Genomic DNA, 23,997 nt, shown 5'->3' on the forward strand with positions numbered 1-23,997 from the left:
CAGACGTCAGTGCACGCTTTCTCCGGGCGCACACACCACCAGCCATCAGTGCACGCTTTCACTGGGCACACACCACCAGCCGTCAGTGCACGCTTCCACCAGGCACACACACCACCAGCCATCAGTGCACACTTTCACCAGGCACACACACTAGCAGCCGTCACACACTACCAGCCGTCGGTGCATGCTTCCACCAGACACACACCACCAGCCGTCAGTGCACGCTTTCACCAGGCACACACACACCACCAGCCGTCGGTGCATGCTTTCACCGGGCACAAACACCACCAGCCGTTAGTGCACACTTTCACCAGGCACACACACCATCAGCCGTCAGTGCACGCTTCCACCAGGCACACACACCACCAGCCGTCAGTGCACGCTTCCACCAGGCACACACACCACCAGCTTTCAGTGCACGCTTCCACCAGGCACACACACCACTAGCAATCAGTGCACGCTTCCACCAGGCACACACAGCACCAGCCGTCAGTGCATGTTTTTACCGGGCACACACATCACCAGTCATCAGTGCAGGCTTTCACCAGGCACACACACCACCAGCCATCAGTGTACGCTTTCCCCGGGCACACACACCACCAGCCGTGAGTGCAGCAGGCAGAGATTTCTCAGAGTTTCTTGGTAAATATGTGTTCGATTCCTTGGAGGGAGTGGGTCGAGTTTCCTTAAACCATGCTGAGTATGCAGGTGCAGTGCATGAACTCCTGTGTGAGTGAGTCATGCTGCCTGGGGCTCAGTCACGCCATACTTGTAAATTGCGCCTTCACCAGGCTTTTCCACATTTGCAAAGTTTGTGTATAGCTAGGCAGCCCCTACACCCCCGGGAATGATTGCTTCCTACGACCAGAATGGAAACTACATTTAGAGCAATGAAAACAAGTTCATTTGATGCAAAGAACTGTTAACAAAAACCATGTCTAGCTATTGTAGATCTGGCAACTTAAACAAAACGTGTAGGTTATCAGGTGCGGAAATGGACACTTGTTACAATTCTAAACCTTTGGATAGGAAAACTCTATAGCACCCTCAAAAACTCAATGTATCTCGGTATGCGGTATATGTCTTTCATCCGCCCCACATTGTAGTTGTGGCATTTATCATAGGGTGCTATAGTACGTGCTTGATGCCCGCATCATCCAGAGGCTCCTCTGGTGTAGATTGCAGTGTCCAGAGATTTGTAGTGTGCCCCCACTAGGTAAGGGTGAGTGAAAGTATAAGTTAAAAAATAGAATAACACCTGAAAATATTTAATAAATGGTGTGAGTCTATTGAAGTAAAACATAAGCGGTACTTGTAATAGATCGAGTTACTAGATCTATAAGTGTATTGTTAAATGTTTTGTCGACATGTTTCAGCCCCCCTTGTCTCAGCTGAGTCTATGGGGCTTTCGTCAGGACTAACAGACAAACAAACATCAAAGTGTGTCTTTAATTACACAACTTGTGTAATATCTTTAGGTTGCCTATTTTTAGGCATTCACTTAAACCAAAAGCATTCTTTGCAGGGACCCCAACTCTTGCACAAGAAGGGGATACCAGACTAAAGAGAAAATCTACCTTTAATCCTCCAACAGGTAGCGTTCCACCCGAGCATCAAACCTTTGAACAAGCCCTGCTGAAAGGTGTGGACATCATGGAATAAAACAAAAAGACTCCCTTCCAAAATCTTAGCAAAAGGGAATGCCAAGCACTCAAGACCCTAGAAACTAATGAGGACATAGTGATCAAACCGGCTGACAAGGGGGGAGGGATTGTTATCCTTAGTAAAGAAGTCTATTACCAACAATGCCTAGCCCTCCTGACAGATACTAAGTTCTACAAAAAAATTGACAGAGACCCTACAGAGAGACTTCTAAATACCATCACGATGATGATTTACGAGGCTGAAACTAACATGTGGATAACAGGCAAAGAGGCAGACTATCTACTTGCAAAGGAACCTAAGATCCTCTACTTTTAATCACTTCCGAAGATACACAAAAATAAATTTCCACCCCCGGGACGACCTATAGTTTCGGGTATAGGATCGATCCTTGAACCACTTTCAAAATTTGCTGATGAATATCTGAAACTCCTTGTCCAGAAGACGCCCACCTACCTAAAAGATACTAGAGACCTATTGATAGAGATCTCTGAAAAACCATTCGATCAGAAAACGATGCACCTAATGGGACTAGACGTGGAGTCATTGTACACGAGCTTACCACAGGATGACACTCTACAAATGCTCGAAGATGTCCTCTTCAATGAGGATTGGAAATACCACACCCCAAGACATTTCGTTCTACAATGCTGTAAATTAGCTCTTAAAGAAAATATTTTCGAATATGAAGGAGACCTATATTTACAAAACCATGGCACTTCCATGGGCAGTGCCTTAGCTCCTTCGGTGGCTGGACTATATGTGAGCCAATTTGAGGGCCAACACGTGCTCAATGAATCCAATCCGTACTCTTCCAGTATTTTATACTGGAAGAGATACATTGACGATATCCTTCTCATATGGGACATCAAACATGACCTGAAACTATTCATTGACTGGCTCAATGGACGTGACCCATGGCTGAAATTCACATACACGGCTAACAACTCAACAATTGACTTTCTGGATCTCACCATCTTTGTTGAAAATAACATCTTACAAACAAGAACCTACACCAAACCAACTGAAAAAAACAGCCTACTATCTTATAAGAGCTACCATCCCAAACCACTGAGAGACAATCTTCCATACAGTCAGTTTTTAAGAATAAAAAGAAACTGTACTAAAGACGATGATTATAATAAACAGGCACAGGAACTCAGCAAAAAGCTAAAGGCAAGAGATTACACAACCACTACAATTCGCAAATGCAGGAAACGTGCGAATAATCAACCCAGGGACTGCCTCTTACAGATCCACCCAAAAGACCCTGTACCAGATTTAGCTACTTGTGTAACAACATTCTGCCCCTCCACTTATGAGGTACAAAAATTAGTGAATAAAAACTGGAACATTCTTAACACTGGAAAATTTGCCTGGTCAAAACCCCGGTTCGCAAACAAACGAACCAGACATTTAAGAGACGCTTTGGTCCACACTCGTCCGAGAAGTAAACAACAGTCTGTAATAATAAGGGACATAACGATGACACCAATAACAGGCCACCACCCCTGCGGTAATTGTATAGCCTGTAAATCCACGACGACCTCAAAACAGTTACAACTAACAGAGACTCTCCTATGGACGCAGAGACAGCACACGAACTGCAATTCTACCCATGTCATATACATGGCGAGCTGTCCCTGCCAGAAGAAATACATAGGGATGACCTGTAGAAAAGTCAAAACTAGAATAGAACACAGAAGCAATATAAGACTCAAAAAAACAACTACAAAATTATGTGCACACTTCGTAGAGACAAAGCACTCCAGTGAAGATCTACGTTGGACAGTGTTGGAAATGCTCGTTGACAAAACCCAAAATGCTGAAAAAAAGCTTTACCAAAAAGAACAAAGATGGGTGAATCGTCTTAAAACCCATATCTGGGGACTCAACGATAATATCCCTTGGCACCAATTTGCTACATAACAACCCTATTTATCCATAGAGTGCGCTATTGAAAAGAAGAAAAAAAAACCTCAGAAATCCACATGTGGCCACAACCAGAGAAAGAAAACCCGATCAACAATCACATCGGTTCAGTATGAACCCAAAAGGAGAATAGAAATAGTACTTTTCCCTTATAAACATATCCTGGTGTCATGAAATTTCCTGAAAAGTGTGCCCTAATTATGAGGTATTTGAAAGATTCAAGTGTGCACAACCTTTGAAACCATCAAAATTAATCAGACGCTATATAACGGTACAGGAGTCCACACGAACGTACTTGGATACAGACAATGAAGTGCGATTACATATGAATAACATTATGCCATAGTGAGAATATCACCCAAGAGTGTGCATTGAAACCGGAACCAATAAAGTTAATCAACTCCCAAAAAACAACACATGACCCCTTTAAATACGCGCTTCTGACGTCCTTTCCCCGGCCAGGGGCAGAGTCAGCACAAGCGGCGGAATCCTTGGCCATGCGGGTAATGGCGGCTTGGCGTTTGGTGTTCTTCTCCTTCCTTTCCTAACTACGGTAAGGTTGAATGCGTGCACTTACTAACAGCGTTCCGCTTTCCTCTAGCTCTGAGCTACAAGGAAGCGGGAACCCCCTGATGAGGCCAAAAACGAATTGCCATTAGGTAAGAGGGCTTTTTACAGTAAGTAGCTTTAAACGCGCTTCTGTTTGCGAGCGGCGCAAATTGTCAAATTCCCAAATGTAGCTGCGCTTAATACGAAGCGATAATTTCAAAAAGGGGGTGGTGATGGACAGAGTATCTGAGTTAATCAGAACACTCCTACCCAGTCAACAGATCAGGGCTTGATCCATCACCGTTTTTTAGCTCACTGCACCATCCCAGTTCAGAACCTGGCTTTATGCAAATTAGTCTGTCCCTGGCCCAGTGCATCATGGGAACAGGGCAGACCAAACTACCAAGCCAATTCTTCACTGGAAAGGAAACAAGCTTCCGGGGACCGGTTTCTGGCATTACAGCCGTCTTCGGCCCGGCTTGCTTGAATCCTGATGGTGCAGTGAGCAAGGGACTCATGTCTGAGCATACCCTTCCACACTCATAGTGGCCAAAATAATTTCAAAAAGGGGGTGGTGATGGACAGAGTATCTGAGTTAATCAGAACACTCCTACCCAGTCAACAGATCAGGGCTTGATCCATCACCGTTTTTTAGCTCACTGCACCATCCCAGTTCAGAACCTGGCTATATGCAAATTAGTCTGTCCCTGGCCCAGTGCATCATGGGAACAGGGCAGACCAAACTACCAAGCCAATTCTTCACTGGAAAGGAAACAAGCTTCCGGGGACCAGTTTCTGGCATTACAGCCGTCTTCGGCCCGGCTTGCTTGAATCCTGATGGTGCAGTGAGCAAGGGACTCATGTCTGAGCATACCCTTCCACACTCATAGTGGGCAAAATAATTTGTCCACCCTAAGCGTGGAAGGGTATACTCAGATGGGAGTCCCTTGCTCATTGCACCATCAGGATTCAAGCAAGCCGGGCCGATGACGGCTGAAATGCCAGAAACCGGTCCCCGGAAGCTTGTTTCCTTCCCAGTGTAAGAATTGGCTTGGTAGTTTGGTTTGCCCTGTTCCCATCATGCACTGGGACAGGAACAGACTAATTTGCATATAGCCAGGTTCTGAACTGGGATGGTGCAGTGAGCTAAAAAACGGTGTTGGATCTAGCCCTGATCTCTTGACTGGGTGAGAGTATTCTGCTTAATTCAGAAACTCTGTCCATCACCACCCCTTGTTGTTAAATATTTTGTCCACCCTAAGCGTTGAAGGGTATACTCAGATGTGAGTCCCTTGCTCATTGCACCATCAGGATTCAAGCAAGCCGGGCCGATGACGGCTGAAATGCCAGAAACCGGTCCCCGGAAGCTTGTTTCCTTCCCAGTGTAAGAATTGGCTTGGTAGTTTGGTTTGCCCTGTTCCCATCATGCACTGGGACAGGAACAGACTAATTTGCATATAGCCAGGTTCTGAACTGGGATGGTGCAGTGAGCTAAAAAACGGTGTTGGATCTAGCCCTGATCTCTTGACTGGGTGAGAGTATTCTGCTTAATTCAGAAACTCTGTCCATCACCACCCCTTGTTGTTAAATATTTTGTCCACCCTAAGCGTGGAAGGGTATACTCAGATGTGAGTCCCTTGCTCATTGCACCATCAGGATTCAAGCAAGCCGGGCCGATGACGGCTGAAATGCCAGAAACCGGTCCCCGGAAGCTTGTTTCCTTCCCAGTGTAAGAATTGGCTTGGTAGTTTGGTTTGCCCTGTTCCCATCATGCACTGGGACAGGAACTGACTAATTTGCATATAGCCAGGTTCTGAACTGGGATGGTGCAGTGAGCTAAAAAACGGTGTTGGATCTAGCCCTGATCTCTTGACTGGGTGAGAGTATTCTGCTTAATTCAGAAACTCTGTCCATCACCACCCCTTGTTGTTAAATATTTTGTCCACCCTAAGCGTGGAAGGGTATACTCAGATGTGAGTCCCTTGCTCATTGCACCATCAGGATTCAAGCAAGCCGGGCCGATGACGGCTGAAATGCCAGAAACCGGTCCCCGGAAGCTTGTTTCCTTCCCAGTGTAAGAATTGGCTAGGTAGTTTGGTTTGCCCTGTTCCCATCATGCACTGGGACAGGAACAGACTAATTTGCATATAGCCAGGTTCTGAACTGGGATGGTGCAGTGAGCTAAAAAACGGTGTTGGATCTAGCCCTGATCTCTTGACTGGGTGAGAGTATTCTGCTTAATTCAGAAACTCTGTCCATCACCACCCCTTGTTGTTAAATATTTTGTCCACCCTAAGCGTGGAAGGGTATACTCAGATGTGAGTCCCTTGCTCATTGCACCATCAGGATTCAAGCAAGCCAGGCCGATGACGGCTGAAATGCCAGAAACCGGTCCCCGGAAGCTTGTTTCCTTCCCAGTGTAAGAATTGGCTTGGTAGTTTGGTTTGCCCTGTTCCCATCATGCACTGGGACAGGAACTGACTAATTTGCATATAGCCAGGTTCTGAACTGGGATGGTGCAGTGAGCTAAAAAACGGTGTTGGATCTAGCCCTGATCTCTTGACTGGGTGAGAGTATTCTGCTTAATTCAGAAACTCTGTCCATCACCACCCCTTGTTGTTAAATATTTTGTCCACCCTAAGCGTGGAAGGGTATACTCAGATGTGAGTCCCTTGCTCATTGCACCATCAGGATTCAAGCAAGCCGGGCCGATGACGGCTGAAATGCCAGAAACCGGTCCCCGGAAGCTTGTTTCCTTCCCAGTGTAAGAATTGGCTTGGTAGTTTGGTTTGCCCTGTTCCCATCATGCACTGGGACAGGAACTGACTAATTTGCATATAGCCAGGTTCTGAACTGGGATGGTGCAGTGAGCTAAAAAACGGTGTTGGATCTAGCCCTGATCTCTTGACTGGGTGAGAGTATTCTGCTTAATTCAGAAACTCTGTCCATCACCACCCCTTGTTGTTAAATATTTTGTCCACCCTAAGCGTGGAAGGGTATACTCAGATGTGAGTCCCTTGCTCATTGCACCATCAGGATTCAAGCAAGCCGGGCCGATGACGGCTGAAATGCCAGAAACCGGTCCCCGGAAGCTTGTTTCCTTCCCAGTGTAAGAATTGGCTTGGTAGTTTGGTTTGCCCTGTTCCCATCATGCACTGGGACAGGAACAGACTAATTTGCATATAGCCAGGTTCTGAACTGGGATGGTGCAGTGAGCTAAAAAACGGTGTTGGATCTAGCCCTGATCTCTTGACTGGGTGAGAGTATTCTGCTTAATTCAGAAACTCTGTCCATCACCACCCCTTGTTGTTAAATAATACGAAGCGATAAGCACCATGAGAGCAATGCCGTCACCGTAGTGCGCATAATATTACTAGAGACATTTAAAGTAAAACACCGGCAAACAGCCCACTCCCATTACAAAGCCGATACATTTCCAATTCTAGTAACTTGAATGAAGCGCAACACACGTGCACATAACTACCTTATCAGATGCACGTATAATGAGCGTTATGTATTACGAATATCCTATTACGATGAGTTCCCATAGCGTATGATAACTTATGATATCCTGTCACTGCACGCTAATAAGAGGCGTCTTTAAAGCTCTACTTCCGAGTATAACGATTCCATTTGACCACTTCCATGCCACAACAATATCGCAATGGAATATTGTAAGACTAGACCCCCTATAACTATGCTGGGGACCATAAAACCAGTGTTTAACTATGATAACTGTCGATTCCTGTCCTCTCTCAGTCGTCTACCTAAAGTAGCCCTTCCTCCACCCTGTGCCGGGCAAAATCTTAGAATAGATAATAGAAAGATGAGACAATAGCTATCTTTCGCCGCCCCCCCACCACTTAAAACAGTACATAATACCTTATAAATACTTTATAAATGTGTATTCTATGTCTGTTTGTCTTTCCCTCTTTTTTCAGGCTAAAAGAGTGCGATTGGTCAGTGAATGCCTAAAAATAGGCAACCTAAAGATACTACACAAGTTGTGTAAGTAAAGACACACTTTGATGTTTGTTTGTCTGTTAGTCCTGACGAAAGCCCCATAGACTCAGCCGAGCCAAGGGGGGCTGAAACATGTCGACAAAACCTTTAACAATACACTTATAGATCTAGTAACTCGATCTATTACAAGTACCGCTTATGTTTTACTTCAATAGACTCACACCATTTATTAAATATTTTCAGGTGTTATTCTATTTTTTAACTTATACTTTCACTCACCCTTACCGAGTGGGGGCACCCTACAAATCTCTGGACACTGCAATCTAGACCAGAGGAGCCTCTGGATGAGGCGGGCATCAAGCACGTACTATAGCACCCTATGATAAATGCCACAACTACAATGTGGGGCGGATGAAAGACATATACCGCATACCGAGATACATTGAGTTTTTGAGGGTGCTATAGAGTTTTCCTATCCAAAGGTTTAGAATTGTAACAAGTGTCCATTTCCGCACCTGATAACCTACATACTTACCCTGGGGAAATAAATGGACATTCATTCCTCCTCCCTACCTCCTTGATTATCTAGTATATTAAGCAGCGCACAGCTGCGGGAGTTCTTCTGAACTTGAGAAACACTGTTTCCACATTTCTGGAATTGGAGGAGAGGTCCTATGGAAGGTAACATTGGATTGAGTTTCGACGAAAGCGATATCGATGAAATACTGGCAGCACAGCCACTCCTACAAAATTCAGATCTCACTGAAGTACTGGCTCAAACAGATGATTGGGACACACTCTCCGAAAAGAAGAGAGACCAAATCCGCACAACCATTCATGGCATCATTATGACCGAATATTTACGATCAAAAACAGCTCCAAGGGGCCTATGGGTTAACAACGCACCAAGAATCTTCCTACACGACCTGGCATTCCGCAGAGACTGGTCCTCCATCTCCTGGAAGTGCACCCTAGACTACCTTGTACTTATCATTGAAACCGCAAAAAGACTTTCAGAAGCATTACTACAAGAGATTCAAGCATGCGAAAACAAACTTAAAAAAGGCATCAACCCACAGGTATATAAAAAGAAACTGGATGAAATTACTAAAGAGATGGAAGAAACGAAAGAGTTCATAATGCAAAGTAAGCTGCAGAAACTTGGAAAAGACCCGAAAAAATTCAGCCAGGAAAGAATGCACCCCTATTCAAAAGAAGATTATAACACCACCGATCCAGGCTCAGATAACGAATCCGTGGGAAGGAACTCAGTGAGTAGCTCTGAAGACTACACCGCCAAGAGAGGCAGGAATACCAATCGATATCAACGACCAAGAAGGGGCAATAGATGGCAAAGACCGTACTACCCAAGCATGAATATACCATACTTCGAACCATACATGCCACAATATGGAGGGTGGATGGATCCCTATAATTACGGAATGCAACAGATGCCACCGATGGGAGACCAACAACAATCTGGTCAACAAAACCAACAACAACAACAACCATCTTTTTTAGCCAGGGGCCCAAATCAACCGCGAGGAAGAAAAAAGTCTCAAGCGTGGCAAGATCAACAGCGGAACATACTGACAAGGAGCATGTCATCGGCCCAACCGACCACGAGCAAGAACAATCACTAATTGTGAACCTCGCAAACATTGAACTCTCTGAAGACCAAAAGAAAGTCCTAAATAGAGGACTGGGATTCGTACCTACACCATCAATGGATAGCTTTAAACTCAAGTGTGAGCTAGCAGAATTCTGCCGAGTCCTTAAACTAAAAGCATTCTTTGCAGGGACCCCAACTCTTGCACAAGAAGGGGATACCAGACTAAAGAGAAAATCTACCTTTAATCCTCCAACAGGTAGCGTTCCACCCGAGCTTCAAACCTTTGAACAAGCCCTGCTGAAAGGTGTGGAGCTTCATGGAACAAAACAAAAAGACTCCCTTCCAAAATCTTAGCAAAAGGGAACGCCAAGCACTCAAGACCCTAGAAACTAATGAGGACATAGTGATCAAACCGGCTGACAAGGGGGGAGGGATTGGTATCCTTAGTAAAGAAGGCTATAACCAACAATGCCTAGCCCTCCTGACAGATACTAAGTTCTACAAACAAATTGGCAGAGACCCTACAGAGAGACTTCTAAATACCATCACAATGATGATTTACGAGGCTGAAACTAACATGTGGATAACAGGCAAAGAGGCAGACTATCTACTTGCAAAGAAACCTAAGATCCCCTACTTTTATTCAGTTCCGAAGATACACAAAAATAAATTTCCACCCCCGGGACGACCTATAGTTTCGGGTATAGGATCGATCCTTGAACCACTTTCAAAATTTGCTGATGAATATCTGAAACCCCTTGTCCAGAAGACGCCCACCTACCTAAAAGACAATAGAGACCTATTGATACAGATCTCTGAAAAACCATTCGATCAGAAAACGATGCTCCTAGTGGGACTAGACGTGGAGTCATTGTACACGAGCTTACCACAGGATGACACTCTACAAATGCTCAAAGATGTCCTATTCAATGAGGATTGGAAATACCACACCACAAGACATTTCGTTCTACAATGCTGTAAATTAGCTCTTAAAGAAAACATTTTCGAATATGAAGGAGACCCATATTTACAAAACCATGGCACTTCCATGGGCAGTGCCTTTGCTCCTTCGGTGGCTGGACTATATGTGAGCCAATTTGAGGGCCAACACGTGCTCAATGAATCCAATCCGTACTCTTCCAGTATTTTATACTGGAAGAGATACATTGACGATATCCTTCTCATATGGGACATCAAACATGACCTGAAACTATTCATTGACTGGCTCAATGGACGTGACCCATGGCTGAAATTCACATACACGGCTAACAACTCAACAATTGACTTTCTGGATCTCACCATCTTTGTTGAAAATAACATCTTACAAACAAGAACCTACACCAAACCAACTGCAAAAAGCAGCCTACTATCTTATAAGAGCTACCATCCCAAACCAATGAGAGACAATCTTCCATACAGTCAGTTTTTAAGAATAAAAAGAAACTGTACTAAAGACGATGATTATAATAAACAGGCACAGGAACTCAGCAAAAAGCTAAAGGCAAGAGATTACACAACCACTACAATTCGCAAATGCAGGAAACGTGCGAATAATGAACCCAGGGACTGCCTCTTACAGATCCACCCAAAAGACCCTGTACCAGATTTAGCTACTTGTGTAACAACATTCTGCCCCTCCACTTATGAGGTACAAAAATTAGTGAATAAAAACTGGAACATTCTTAACACTGGAAAATGTGCCTGGCCAAAACCCCGGTTCGCAAACAAACGAACCAGAAATTTAAGAGACGCTTTGGTCCACACTCGTCCGAGAAGTAAACAACAGTCTGTAATAATAAGGGACATAACGATGACACCAATAACAGGCCACCACCCCTGCGGTAATTGCATAGCCTGTAAATCCACGATGACCTCAAAACAGTTACAACTAACAGAGACTCTCCTATGGACGCAGAGACAGCACACGAACTGCAATTCTACCCATGTCATATACATGGCGAGCTGTCCCTGCCAGAAGAAATACATAGGGATGACCTGTAGAAAAGTCAAAACTAGAATAGGAGAACACAGAAGCAATATAAGACTCAAAAAACAACTACAAAATTATGTGCACACTTCGTAGAGACAAAGCACTCCAGTGAAGATCTACGTTGGACAGTGTTGGAAATGCTCGTTGACAAAACCCAAAATGCTGAAAAAAAGCTTTACGAAAAAGAACAAAGATGGGTGAATCGTCTTAAAACCCATATCTGGGGACTCAACGATAATATCCGTTGGCACCAATTTGCTACATAACAACCCTATTTATCCATAGAGTGCGCTATTGAAAAGAAAAAAAAAAAAACTCAGAAATCCACATGTGGCCACAACCAGAGAAAGAAAACCCGATCAACAATCACATCGGTTCAGTATGAACCCAAAAGGAGAATAGAAATAGTACTTTTCCCTTATAAACATATCCTGGTGTCATGAAATTTCCTGAAAAGTGTGCCCTAATTATGAGGTATTTGAAAGATTCAAGTGTGCACAACCTTTGAAACCATCAAAATTAATCAGACGCTATATAACGGTACAGGAGTCCACACGAACGTACTTGGATACAGACAATGAAGTGCGATTACATATGAATAACATTATGCCATAGTGAAAATATCACCCAAGAGTGTGCATTGAAACCGGAACCAATAAAGTTAATCAACTCCCAAAAAACAACACATGACCCCTTTAAATACGCGCTTCTGACGTCCTTTCCCCGACCAGGGGCAGAGTCAGCACAAGCGGTGGAATCCTTGGCCATGCGGGTAATGGCGGCTTGGCGTTTGGTGTTCTTCTCCTTCCTTTCCTAACTACGGTAAGGTTGAATGCGTGCACTTACTAACGGCGTTCCGCTTTCCTCTAGCTCTGAGCTACAAGGAAGCGGTAACCCCCTGATGAGGCCAAAAACGAATTGCCATTAGGTAAGAGGGCTTTTTACAGTAAGTAGCTTTAAACGCGCTACTGTTTGCGAGCGGCGCAAATTGTCAAATTCCCAAATGTAGCTGCACTTAATACGAAGCGATAAGCACCATGAGAGCAATGCCGTCACCGTAGTGCGCACAATATTACTAGAGACATTTAAAGTAAAACACCGGCAAACAGCCCACTCCCATTACAAAGCCGATACATTTCCAATTCTAGTGACTTGAATGAAGCGCAACACACATGCACATAACTACCTTATCAGATGCACGTATAATGAGCGTTATGTCTTACGAATATCCTATTACGATGAGTTCCCATAGCGTATGATAACTTATGATATCCTGTCACTGCACGCTAATAAGAGGCGTCTTTAAAGCTCTACTTCCGAGTATAACGATTCCATTTGACCACTTCCATGCCACAACAATATCGCAATGGAATATTGTAAGACTAGACCCCCTATAACTACGCTGGGGACCATAAAACCAGTGTTTAACTATGATAACTGTCGCTTCCTGTCCTCTCTCAGTCCTCTACCTAAAGTAGCCCTTCCTCCACCCTATGCCGGGCAAAATCTTAGAATAGATAATAGAAAGATGAGACAATAGCTATCTTTTGCCGCCCCCCCACTTAAAACAGTACATAATACCTTATAAATACTTTATAAATGTGTATTCTATGTCTGTTTGTCTTTCCCTCTTTTTTCAGGCTAAAAGAGTGCGATTGGTCAGTGAATGCCTACAAATAGGCAACCTAAAGATACTACACAAGTTGTGTAAGTAAAGACACACTTTGATGTTTGTTTGTCTGTTAGTCCTGACGAAAGCCCCATAGACTCAGCCGAGCCAAGGGGGGCTGAAACATGTCGGCAAAACCTTTAACAATACACTTATAGATCTAGTAACTCGATCTATTACAAGTACCGCTTATGTTTTACTTCAATAGACTCACACCATTTATTAAATATTTTCAGGTGTTATTCTATTTTTTAACTTATACTTTCAATCACCCTTACCTAGTGGGGGCACCCTACAAATCTCTGGACACTGCAATCTAGACCAGAGGAGCCTCTGTATGAGGCGGGCATCAAGAGCGTACTATAGCACCCTATGATAAATGCCACAACTACAATGTGGGGCGGATGAAAGACATATACCGCATACCGAGATACATTGAGTTTTTGAGGGTGCTATAGAGTTTTCCTATCCAAAGGTTTAGAATTGTAACAAGTGTCCATTTCCGCACCTGATAACCTACATACTTACCCTGGGGAAATAAATGGACATTCATTCCTCCTCCCTACCTCCTTGATTATCTAGTAACTTAAACAAAACAGCAACAAAAAACAAACAAGCATTGGCATAGCCAATAGGTCTCACTTTTTGGACTCTATAAGTATTTAGTTATGCAGCAGAATATCCTTGGTGCAACAACACCAACTGTTGCATGGCTAAATACTAATAAGGTCCCAAATGTTATGTTATGTTATGTTATCGTTATTTGTTGTGCGCACAGCTGCCCCAGCTAAGGAGCGTCCTGGCGCAGTGACAAGGTAGGACATAACACAACAGGAACAAAGAAAGGGCATATAAAATATTTCCCTTCCTGCACAAAAACAATCATCCCTGCAACGCAGGCACCCTTGGGGGGAGATTTACAAAAAAGGCACGCAATGCAGTGCATCCGCTCGCAAGGCTGCACTGTGTTCCGCGACAGGGAGGAAACAGGAGAGCACCATATTTTCAAAAATATGGCTCTCACCTCCCCTTCCGCATGCGCCGGTGCTGATTTCAGCTGCAGTGTGCCACGCACCACCTTAGCGCCGTAGCGCTAGGGTGTGTGCCTTAGTGTAGCGAAGGTTTTGTACAGAATGGGTACCCTTCCTGTACAAAATACTATGCTAGGTACAATGCAAACTTTGCATGCGTGCTGCACAGTGCAGCTCCCATGCAATGTCGGAAAAAGAAGGAGAAATGAAAGCATTACTTTTCCGTTATTTCCAGGGCTAAACAAGTCAAGTTTAGTACTAGAAAGTTAGCTCCTTCGCTGCGGGGGTTATTTTCCTGCTGTGCTGGGGGGAAGGCGGGCACGCATGGTGCCCGCATGCTCATGACGAGCTCGTCATGAGGCACGGCGCTCCTGTGCTCATGGCGAGCTCAGCTCGTCACAGGTGCATTACCTGCCGTGGAACGCTCAGCACAGCAGGGGAATTATCCCCGCATGCGAGCGTTCCACGGCTCATGACGAGCTGAGCTCGTCATGAGCACCGGAGCGCCGTGGCTCATGACGAGCTCAGCTCGTCATGAGCATGGAAGAGGTTAATTAGGAAAAAAAGAATTTGGGCTGCATTGCGTCACTTTTGAGACGCAGTCAGGGTGCAAAATCTTAATTAATCTACCCCTTGGTCTAAAGTATTTTGGGGCATGAGAGGTGATCATGGGGAATATTCAAGTTTGCTGCAGGGATTTCTGACAAACTGTGCTTTCAAAAAAGAAATATATCGCCTGCTAAATCACAAAAACAACAGTCTGAAGATTCCACCGTTGTCCGGCTCGTCTATAGATATACTATCACTCATGATACATGGCTTGAGGAAAACAGTACAGTGATGTCTAATGTTGGCCCAGGTGTGCTCGACTGTCAAAATACCTGCTTGGGATAATTGTTCATAAAATTGATCTAAAAAGAAACCATTTAAATAATCAGTGGTTATCCTGAATAAATGTCATGAAAATAGCCCTAGCTGATTGGCTTGGACATCCATGGCCTATCTGACATAGAAAGTCAATAGACTCGGGCGACGATCTTACCTTGTCAAGTCGGAGACAGCAGAATGGGATCTTCTCCTGGACAAGATGGCAGAGGGTGGGTGAACTTCCAATGTATGGCGTGTTTGTGGGGTACCCCTTCACCCAGCTGAAAAGAAGCATATGAATAGAAGCAAAAGTGAGTGACGTCTCCAGCCAATATGGAACTACACACATGGTGAGCATCTCTGTTGTGAGAACAAGATATGTGTCCACCACAGGCATACATGCCAACATTTTAGAGCAGGGAAGTGGGAGGTTTAAAAAAATAGTCGGGAGCAGGGCACAAGTGGGGGGACGCTGTCACCGGAAGTGACGTCACGACAGGAAGTGACATCACGAAAGGTGCCGAGCTCCTCGTCCCAGAGAGACCAAAGAGTGAAGTCCGGCTGTTTGGCATGGGGATGGCGTTCTCCCGGTAAAATAAATGGGGGGATGCCATCCACCCGCGTGGTACGCCGACTCAAGCCCTACGGGGCCGGTGTCCCCCCGGTAAAATAAGTGGGGGGACACCGTCCACCTGCATGGTACCCCGACTCGAGCCCTGGTCGGAAGTAAGTATTTTTCACACTGACTTATATTGAAGAAGAGGCAATCTGCTTGTGTCGGGTATGTTGTTATGTATGTGGCAGACAATCAGCAATTCATTTTTGGCAATTTAATAACATAGCACAACCAAAAACAGTATTCTAAACTCTGGCAAACAAAAGCAGAGTTCTAAACTTTGTTTTTGTTTGTGCTATGTAAAACGAAATATCCCCATCCAAGAATTAGGGACAAAGAGTTAACCTTTAATGTCGGAGGTAATTGTTGAAGGGGGAGATTGGAGTGTGCGTGACAGACATAAACATTTTATTTTTGGCAGTTGAACAAAACTCCGAATTGGGATTCTGCATGCAGGAATCGGAGATGTGAGACTAGCCTTGAAATCGATAGTCTCCCGCCTGAATTAGGAGGGTTGGCATGTATGCATATGTTACTCACTGATCATTTAGCACACGTAAGGAATTCCTCACACCTTCCTGAGAGACTGGCATCCAGCCAAGTGATACATAGATATGGGAGCTGATATAGACAATGAGGTCCACTTAGAATGCAAGCTTCAATGTCCCTTCTACCACAGAGTTTTTCAGGGTCTGGCCAGAATTAAGTTTAAGTTAAAAGTGCTTATAAAGCGCAGCTACTCCATTGAGTGTCCTGGCACTCATAGATTAGATGGGCGAATTCCCACAGTAAGAGCAGTTTAATAAGCTATTTTAAATAGCCAGGTTTTTAGTTGACATTTAAAGGGGTTAGCTTCCTTTATGGCCCTATGATGTAGCGGTAGAGCATTCCATTCAGCCGAGGCTAAAGCTGAAAAAGAGGAACCATCTCACCTCTTCCTCTTCAATTCTGTTTTCGTCACTAACAATGCAGTGGAAGAGCATAGAACTTCAGATGACTTATAGTAGGAACGTTTCTTGATTAGATAAGAGGGTCCAAAGCCATAATAAGACTTATGTGCCAGCACCAGCCCTTTAAACCTCACTCTGTCCCAAATAGTCAGCCAGTGCATCTCCTTAAGGAGGACCCTACAGAGAAGTTCCACGGGTTGCTGCATAAGGAGCCTTGCTGCAGCATTGTGCACCAGTTGGTGTCTTTTGAGTTAGTAGAAAGGGAGACCCCAATATAGCACCTTGGCATAGTCCAGGCATGTGGCAAAAAGTGTGTGGACCACAGTCTTTTGACAAGAGGTCGGAAGCAAGAATAAAAACTTCCTGAGGAGCCGCAAAGCAGGATGAAAATTGCAACCACACTTTCTACCTGAGGTTTAACGGACAGATCACTGTCAAATTTCACTCCTAGATTTCGGAGTCAGTGGAGATGGTGCAAAGCTAGGCCAGACTTCCGCACCCCAAAAAGGGGGAGGAGACCCAAAAATAGAAACTTCTATCTTGCTCGTGTTGCACTGGAGGTTACTTAAGCGCATCCACTGGAACACAGCTGACAGACATGCTTCAAATTTAAGATGGGTGATGGAAACATTTCGGTCCCACAACAGAAGAATCTGTGTGTCATCAGCATCAGAAATTACCTGCACTCCAAAAAGGATTCCACCCGGGGGCTAAGGAAGGCATGTAAACGTTGAACAATGCTAGACTCAAGGCCGAACCCTGCGGGACACCACCAAACGTAAGAAGTTTGGGGTCAGAATCATAAGGAGGCATCCACATGGCTTGGCCCCTATTTGATAGGAAAGAGCCCAACCAGGCCAACATAGTCCCACTGTGAGAAGTTGCCTGGCATATGCTGTCCACTATTCTAGTGGGCACCTTGCACCAGTCCAAACGACCATTATTGATGGTAGGTTTAAGACAACCTTTATAGAAAGCTATCCTAGTGGTAGCTGTGGAGAGCAGCCTTCAGGCTAAGTCTTGAAGGAATGTAAAGCAGTTTGTTTCACCAGTCTATAATCTCGTGAATGACCAAATGAAAGTAGAACCACACCAGGTGTATATATAAAATATATGTATTTATTCTAAACACATCCCTCTAGTCTCTTTATGAGGCTAGAGGCAAAATTACATTCAGTAAACTTAATTAGCACACAGTAAATTAGCAGAATATATATTGAGCCCTAGGGGTGTACCAAACCATATATTAAGAAAGTGGTATAAGAACCACGATTGTCATAGAGACAAGGCCTAGAGCCTGTAGAACCGCTGGAGTCACCAGGAACCACCCAAGGTAGTCACACAGGGGACCCACGGGGACGAGTGCAGTGTCTAAAGACAGACGCAAATCACCATTAGCTTCTATGGGGAAAGTCGCGGTTGGAATTTTAAAGATAAAGGACACTTAGAAGATGACTTGGAGCAAACCCCTTTAGAACTACGAGGTTCTAGAGTCAGCACCCACGGGAGCAACGGAGTACTCGAGTTACCTTGCTCAGGGAAGCCGGTGCATAGGTATCTTTTTGTGTCGGATTTCGTCATCGTTTTCAATGGCGATCTGCTGCAAAGTGCTGCTGGCGTCCAAGTGGAAAGTGTCTGGGTGGATCCAAGCCTGGAACAAGGATGAGAAAAACCTGAAAGCAGAGGGGACAGAGTCTGGGTCACTGGCCAGTGACCAGGAAGACGATAGGCAGATGCCCACCGATCTTGGGTGATTTCAGGTGAAGCTTGACTCTTCAGCCACGAGGACCAGGAGGCGTCAACAATGACCAGGTGCTGGATTCAAGCTTTCCCACAAAGGAGGTCGAGTGCTGCGGTGTCGGTTTCTGGATTGGACCCAACAAGCCTTGGCAACAGCCACCCACGCAGGAAGTAGAAATCGGCTATGGTACAAACCAGCAAGGTCTGAGGGACTCACCATGCAGTGGGGAGTCAGAGCATGTCTGGAGCAACCAGGGATGCCCAAGGAAAAGTAGAGTTATATTTGAGGGGACCCACCAGTCGACGGACCAGGCACCGGGAAGGGGCCTCAAGCAGAAATGCTAGAAGCAGACTCACGGAACACTCGTGGAGTGTAGGTCTACAATCTTTGGTGCAGATGGTGCTCGGGGCTTGGGCTACAAGTAACCCAATGCATAACTTCGGGAAATCAATGCACTAGCAAATGTACACTGTGTCCAGGAGTTCCGGTCCCACGCAACTCGTGAGGGCTGCGGGTCTTAGCTTTGCTGGAATCTCGTGTTGGCCTCTGAGAAGTCTGAAAGTCCATGTCCTGAGTCTAAAATACTTTAGAATCTGGCGGGAGCTTTGGAAATGCAGACCGGCAAGATGCTTCTTTGGTGCGTGCTTGAGCAGGGGAGTCACTCTTTGACCCCAAGGAAGATTCTTCAGTCCTCTAGTTGTTAGTAGTGTATCGAAGTTCCAGGATTCAGCTTCAGAGTTTCGTCCAGGTATAATCTAAAGTCCTGTTGCCAGGGGTCCCTTACTTATACTGAAGAAAGGGGTTGTATATACTCTGGGGACCCACCTATGGGAGGGTCTGGGAAGAGGGGTGGTTACACCCTTTTCCCTTTGTCCAGTTTCGTGCCAGAGCAGGGGTTGAGCTCCCCTGCAACTGGTTTGAACTGGGATATGCGCAGGGACACCAAGTGTGCCCCCACCACTGTCTGAAAAACACTCTCTGAGTGGCCCCACCCAGCCCCAATACACTAAAGCCTGTCTAGGAGGTGGTTGCACCACCTGTGACAGGAAACCTATTGTCTAGGCCTCCCCTGCCAGAGTTTCGTTGAGCAGCAGCAGGTCATACCCGTGTCTGTGGCTGTGGCATCCTGTTTGTGATGCCAGGGTTAGTTTAAACTATTACCGGGCAGACCAGTGTGTACATGTCTTCTCCCTCTAGAAGGGCGGAATTCTACCCCCGCCGCCAAGATTGGTGGGGGGTAGGATTCCAAACACAACATGTTTCCATGCATCCACTCCAAAGTTAGCATTTATCGCGAGGCTATAATGTACTTAAGAGTATATGGTCTGACTGCATCACAGAACAGCTTCAGAGAATAGATTCCGAAAGCTGCAGAGGGGTCCTGCTCATGCATGGGCACCCTCTCACACAAAACCAAGCACTGTGCCTTCAGGATTGATAAGGCCTGTCATAGGAGTGACTGTGTCAGTGATTAAAGGTAGATATAGGTAACCTATATCTTAGTAAAGGGTGCATGCACCACCTTATCCAGGCTGCAGTAGCACTCCTATGGTGGCATTTTGGAAGGCATCCCAGGGGTGGCATAACACATGCTTCAGCCCCTAGTAGGCCTCTGGGGTACCTATGCCATTAGAACCTAAGGTACCATATACTAGGGACTCACAAGGGTAACCCAGTAACCAATCGGGAGTGTACCTAATGTACATACAATCAATTTAGAGAGGAAGCAGCTAGGATGGGGTCCTGGATAGCAGGGCCCCAGCCAGACTAAAGTCGAGAAACAGTGAAACACCCGCAAAAAGTGGGGGTAACCATAGTAAGCAGATCCTACGCTCCTACACCCACCTAGCCCTGTGTCCTGCAGGCAACTTAGCAAAATTGGATGTGAAACCGTATTGAGTGCTGCAGAGAGGTCCAATAGCAATAGAGTGATGTTCTTACTATTGTCTAAAGTCATTTTAATGGCTATAGACAAAGGCCTAGAGATACGTAGTAACATAAAACTGCCATTTTCTGACAAATACCTTAAATCTGCCAAGCAGAGGTTTACCAAAGGCACAATGACTACCCACAGACTTACCACTTTTGTGGTGCATTATTTCAGAAGTAATTCCACCTTCGGTAATACTTTGATGATGGTTTTACCTCATCCATGAGGAATTTGTGTATTTCACTTCACCATAAAGCTCTACGTGAGGCTGAAAGTCTACAGCTCTGTCTACGGTCTCTCTCTGATTATATTTTGCACATTATTCCTATAGCTTCTTGAATTCTGTCACTGTGCCTACAAAGACTCCTCTTTGCAAAAGCAAAGACTGCAACAGGAAAAAGCGCAGATTTGCCTCTACTAAAAGTACTTTGTGAGGTGGAAAAGTCTTTCCAAGTAGTAAAATGTATTTTGCGGCTCCTCCCGAATCAGAGAAAGGAGAGTGTATGAAAGGGATGCTCAGTCCACGTTGCGATTCGTAATTATTCTTTTTGAAGAAGCCCCTGTCCCCTTATATGTCACTGATAAATTGCGAGATGCAAAATGTACCAGCGATTTGTGACTGCAGTTGCAAGCTGACAGGTTACCCACACAGGATGACGGTGGTCACCCATTTTCAAAGTGCATATATAAATCCTTATTGCATGATTAATTAAAATCATTGCAATCAAATTTTTTTTACATTACGCAGTATTTATAAACTGTACCAAAAAAAGAAAATGGCCAATCCAACCATAGTTATGTCACAAAGCCAGATCAATTCACCATACATTGAGCATACAAAGATAGGATATAAAATCAGTCAAGCATGGGCTTAATCATGCATAGCTAATTACATTTGTAGCACATTTAAAAATACATCAATAATTACAGGATATTGCACATATTGCAGTATAAAGTGCCAGCGTTCAAAAATTACTAATTGCAAAATATAAAAACAAAAATTAAATGCAATAAAAATACATCAATAGTTTTTATAACAAGATATTGCACACATTGCATTTTAAAGTGCCAACGTGCAATAATGAATAATTCCACTGTATAAAAACAATAATAAAATGCATCAATAATTACTGTAACAGGGCTTATATTATCACAATTCTAATTATTGCCCTTGCAGCAAACGAAGTAGCAAAATATATCTAATAAAAAAAAAGATCATAGGTTCCAGGTAAATAAATTCGATACATCTCAAATTTGTAATGTTAAACATCTTTTTTAGCCGCATTTAAAAATGTTGTCAGTTGGCATGACGACGGGATCGATTTACCCGATAGTGACCTAATTAGTGCCTGGCGAGCTGATTTAACACCGATCCTCAAGAATAGTGGTTTCAAAAATGTACGTTGGATGTTATTCAATTTTGGACGCACGCACACTATATGTACCAATCTCTCTTGTGGCCAACCGCATAGTCTACAATTAGAATCTGGCCACTGCTGAATCCATGACTGCGTGCCCTCTTTTGTAATTTTTTTAAAGTATTTTTTATTTTTGCTGAAAAATAGGCAGTCAAATATGGCTGGGTACGTAAAGATTGGTATTAGTTCATCTCATACCATGCATAATTTATCCCCGCTAATGCATTTTTATCCAACTTGAGGGATGCAGCTTTGATCAGTTTTTTTTTAAAATTAACTTATTGTTGAGCATTTTCAAGTCTTGGAAAGCTACTTGCAGAGCAATATCCCTTAGGGAGGTTAGGATGTGGGATCTCCATTTGTCAGCATAAGCAGACTTATCTATTTCTAGCCAGCAAATGTTCCCCAGGCATGCAGGAGCTGATGAAAACATAGAGTACATACATTTCAAAAATGTTCCTTCTGATACCAAGCACTGTCTCTGGAGACCAAACTCTAATCTTAGTCCTGCTTGGCCTACTGATCTGGGAATCCCAAAGGTTGCTTTAAAAGCCTTAACTACCAATAAATGCAGGAGCTTTGCATCTTTCCCTCTGGTAATGGGTGAGCCAATCTGGAGGGTTGGCTGTAACTTGGCTTTCATGACATTAAAAAAATAGTCATAAGATTAACAATGCAACGATTTTCTTAAGCAGTTAAAATCATGAATTAAATCACAGTTTTAGCCCTTAGGTCTTTAAAATAGTATTTAAAAGAAACTCTATTATCAAACACCACCCCTAAATAGCTATACGTTTTAACAACTTCAATCGAGCCTGCTCTGGCCCTCCATATATTGAATTTCTGCTTTACAGATCTAATTTTCATAATTTTAGTTATTTTAACATTCAGTTCAAGGCTATTTATTTGTATGTAATCTTCAAAGGCATTTATAAGTCTTTGGAGCCCAATTGGAGTGTGGCTCAGTAGGATAGTATCATCAGCATATTCAAGGTAGCTGATTTGCACTCCTTCCAACCTTGGAGCATGAGTATTAATAGAATCAAGTTGCCGAGTAAGATTTGATAGACATAGATTAAAAGGGCAGGGGGCAAGAACATAACCTTGCTTTAGCCCATTATATGTTCTGAATTTCCGCGATAAGGAACTACCATCACCCAACCTGACTTGAACCCAGATATCCGTAAACAAACGGATGATAGCCTCCAACAGTTTCCCTGGGATGCCCCATCCAAGCAATTTTTTCCATATAAATTTCAATGAAAGCAATGTAAACATTTGGGGGCAGATTTATGAAGGCTTTGCGCCGCCGGTGCGTCACTTTTAACATGGGAAAAAGTGATGCACCGGCGGCGCAAGGCCTTTATAAATCTGCCCCTTGGTTTTTCAAGACAGCTCGCCCAGCAAGTAAGGTGAGTGCAAGCAGGTTGGTGGTGGTAAGCTGGCCCTTCCGATAACCAGTTTAGTTAAATGGAAAGATGCTCTCCTGTGTTGCCCACTTTTCCAATTCTTTCAACAAGATGGAGGCAAAGACTTTTGCATCAACATCAGTCAATGCAATTAGATGATAATTAGCTGGATTATCTACTGAACCACTTTTATAAATAGGCTGAAATATACTACCTTGCCATGCTGCTGGAACAATTTCCAAACGTCATTGGACAATGTATACAATATTCCAGCCCACATACCAACATTTGCACAAACAGGGCATTAGGCAGCCCATCAGGACCAGGAGCACCATTTGCACAAAGCCCACGTAACAAAGTCAATATTTTATTACAACATATGCGTTCTAAATTAAAATTCAAGTCAAGACTAGAATCACTAGGAATGGCTACGGTATTCATCCCCTGGCACTCACCACTCTCCATATTGATAGATAATATACTGTTTCCCCCGTAATCAATGCACATATTTGGTTGGTTTACAGACTGATCCATTGTACCATACAGATTAGTAATAAAAGTTACCCAACTGGTTTCCAATATATTTACACAAAATACCCTACAGCCTCCCCTTTCAAGCTTGTTAATTACTGCCCAGAATCTTTTTGCATTATTTTGT

At 44.1% G+C, this 23,997-nt stretch overlaps 1 protein-coding gene across 1 annotated transcript in view; it reads right to left on the bottom strand.

Annotated features, from left to right (window-relative positions):
- LOC144764134 (potassium channel subfamily T member 2-like) overlaps positions 1 to 23,997 on the bottom strand; it is a gene marked incomplete at its 5' end in the record, with an annotated part of 1,271,238 nt that overhangs the window by 236,228 nt on the left and 1,011,013 nt on the right. The window contains one exon of the mRNA XM_078650285.1: positions 15,451 to 15,556. Within this exon, the coding sequence (XP_078506411.1) occupies positions 15,451 to 15,556 (106 nt within the window). The remainder of the gene's footprint in view (positions 1 to 15,450; positions 15,557 to 23,997) is intronic.

This window comes from Lissotriton helveticus, chromosome 1_1 (assembly GCF_964261635.1).
Source record: "Lissotriton helveticus chromosome 1_1, aLisHel1.1, whole genome shotgun sequence".
In the NCBI taxonomy this organism is placed as follows: Eukaryota; Metazoa; Chordata; class Amphibia; order Caudata; family Salamandridae; genus Lissotriton; species Lissotriton helveticus.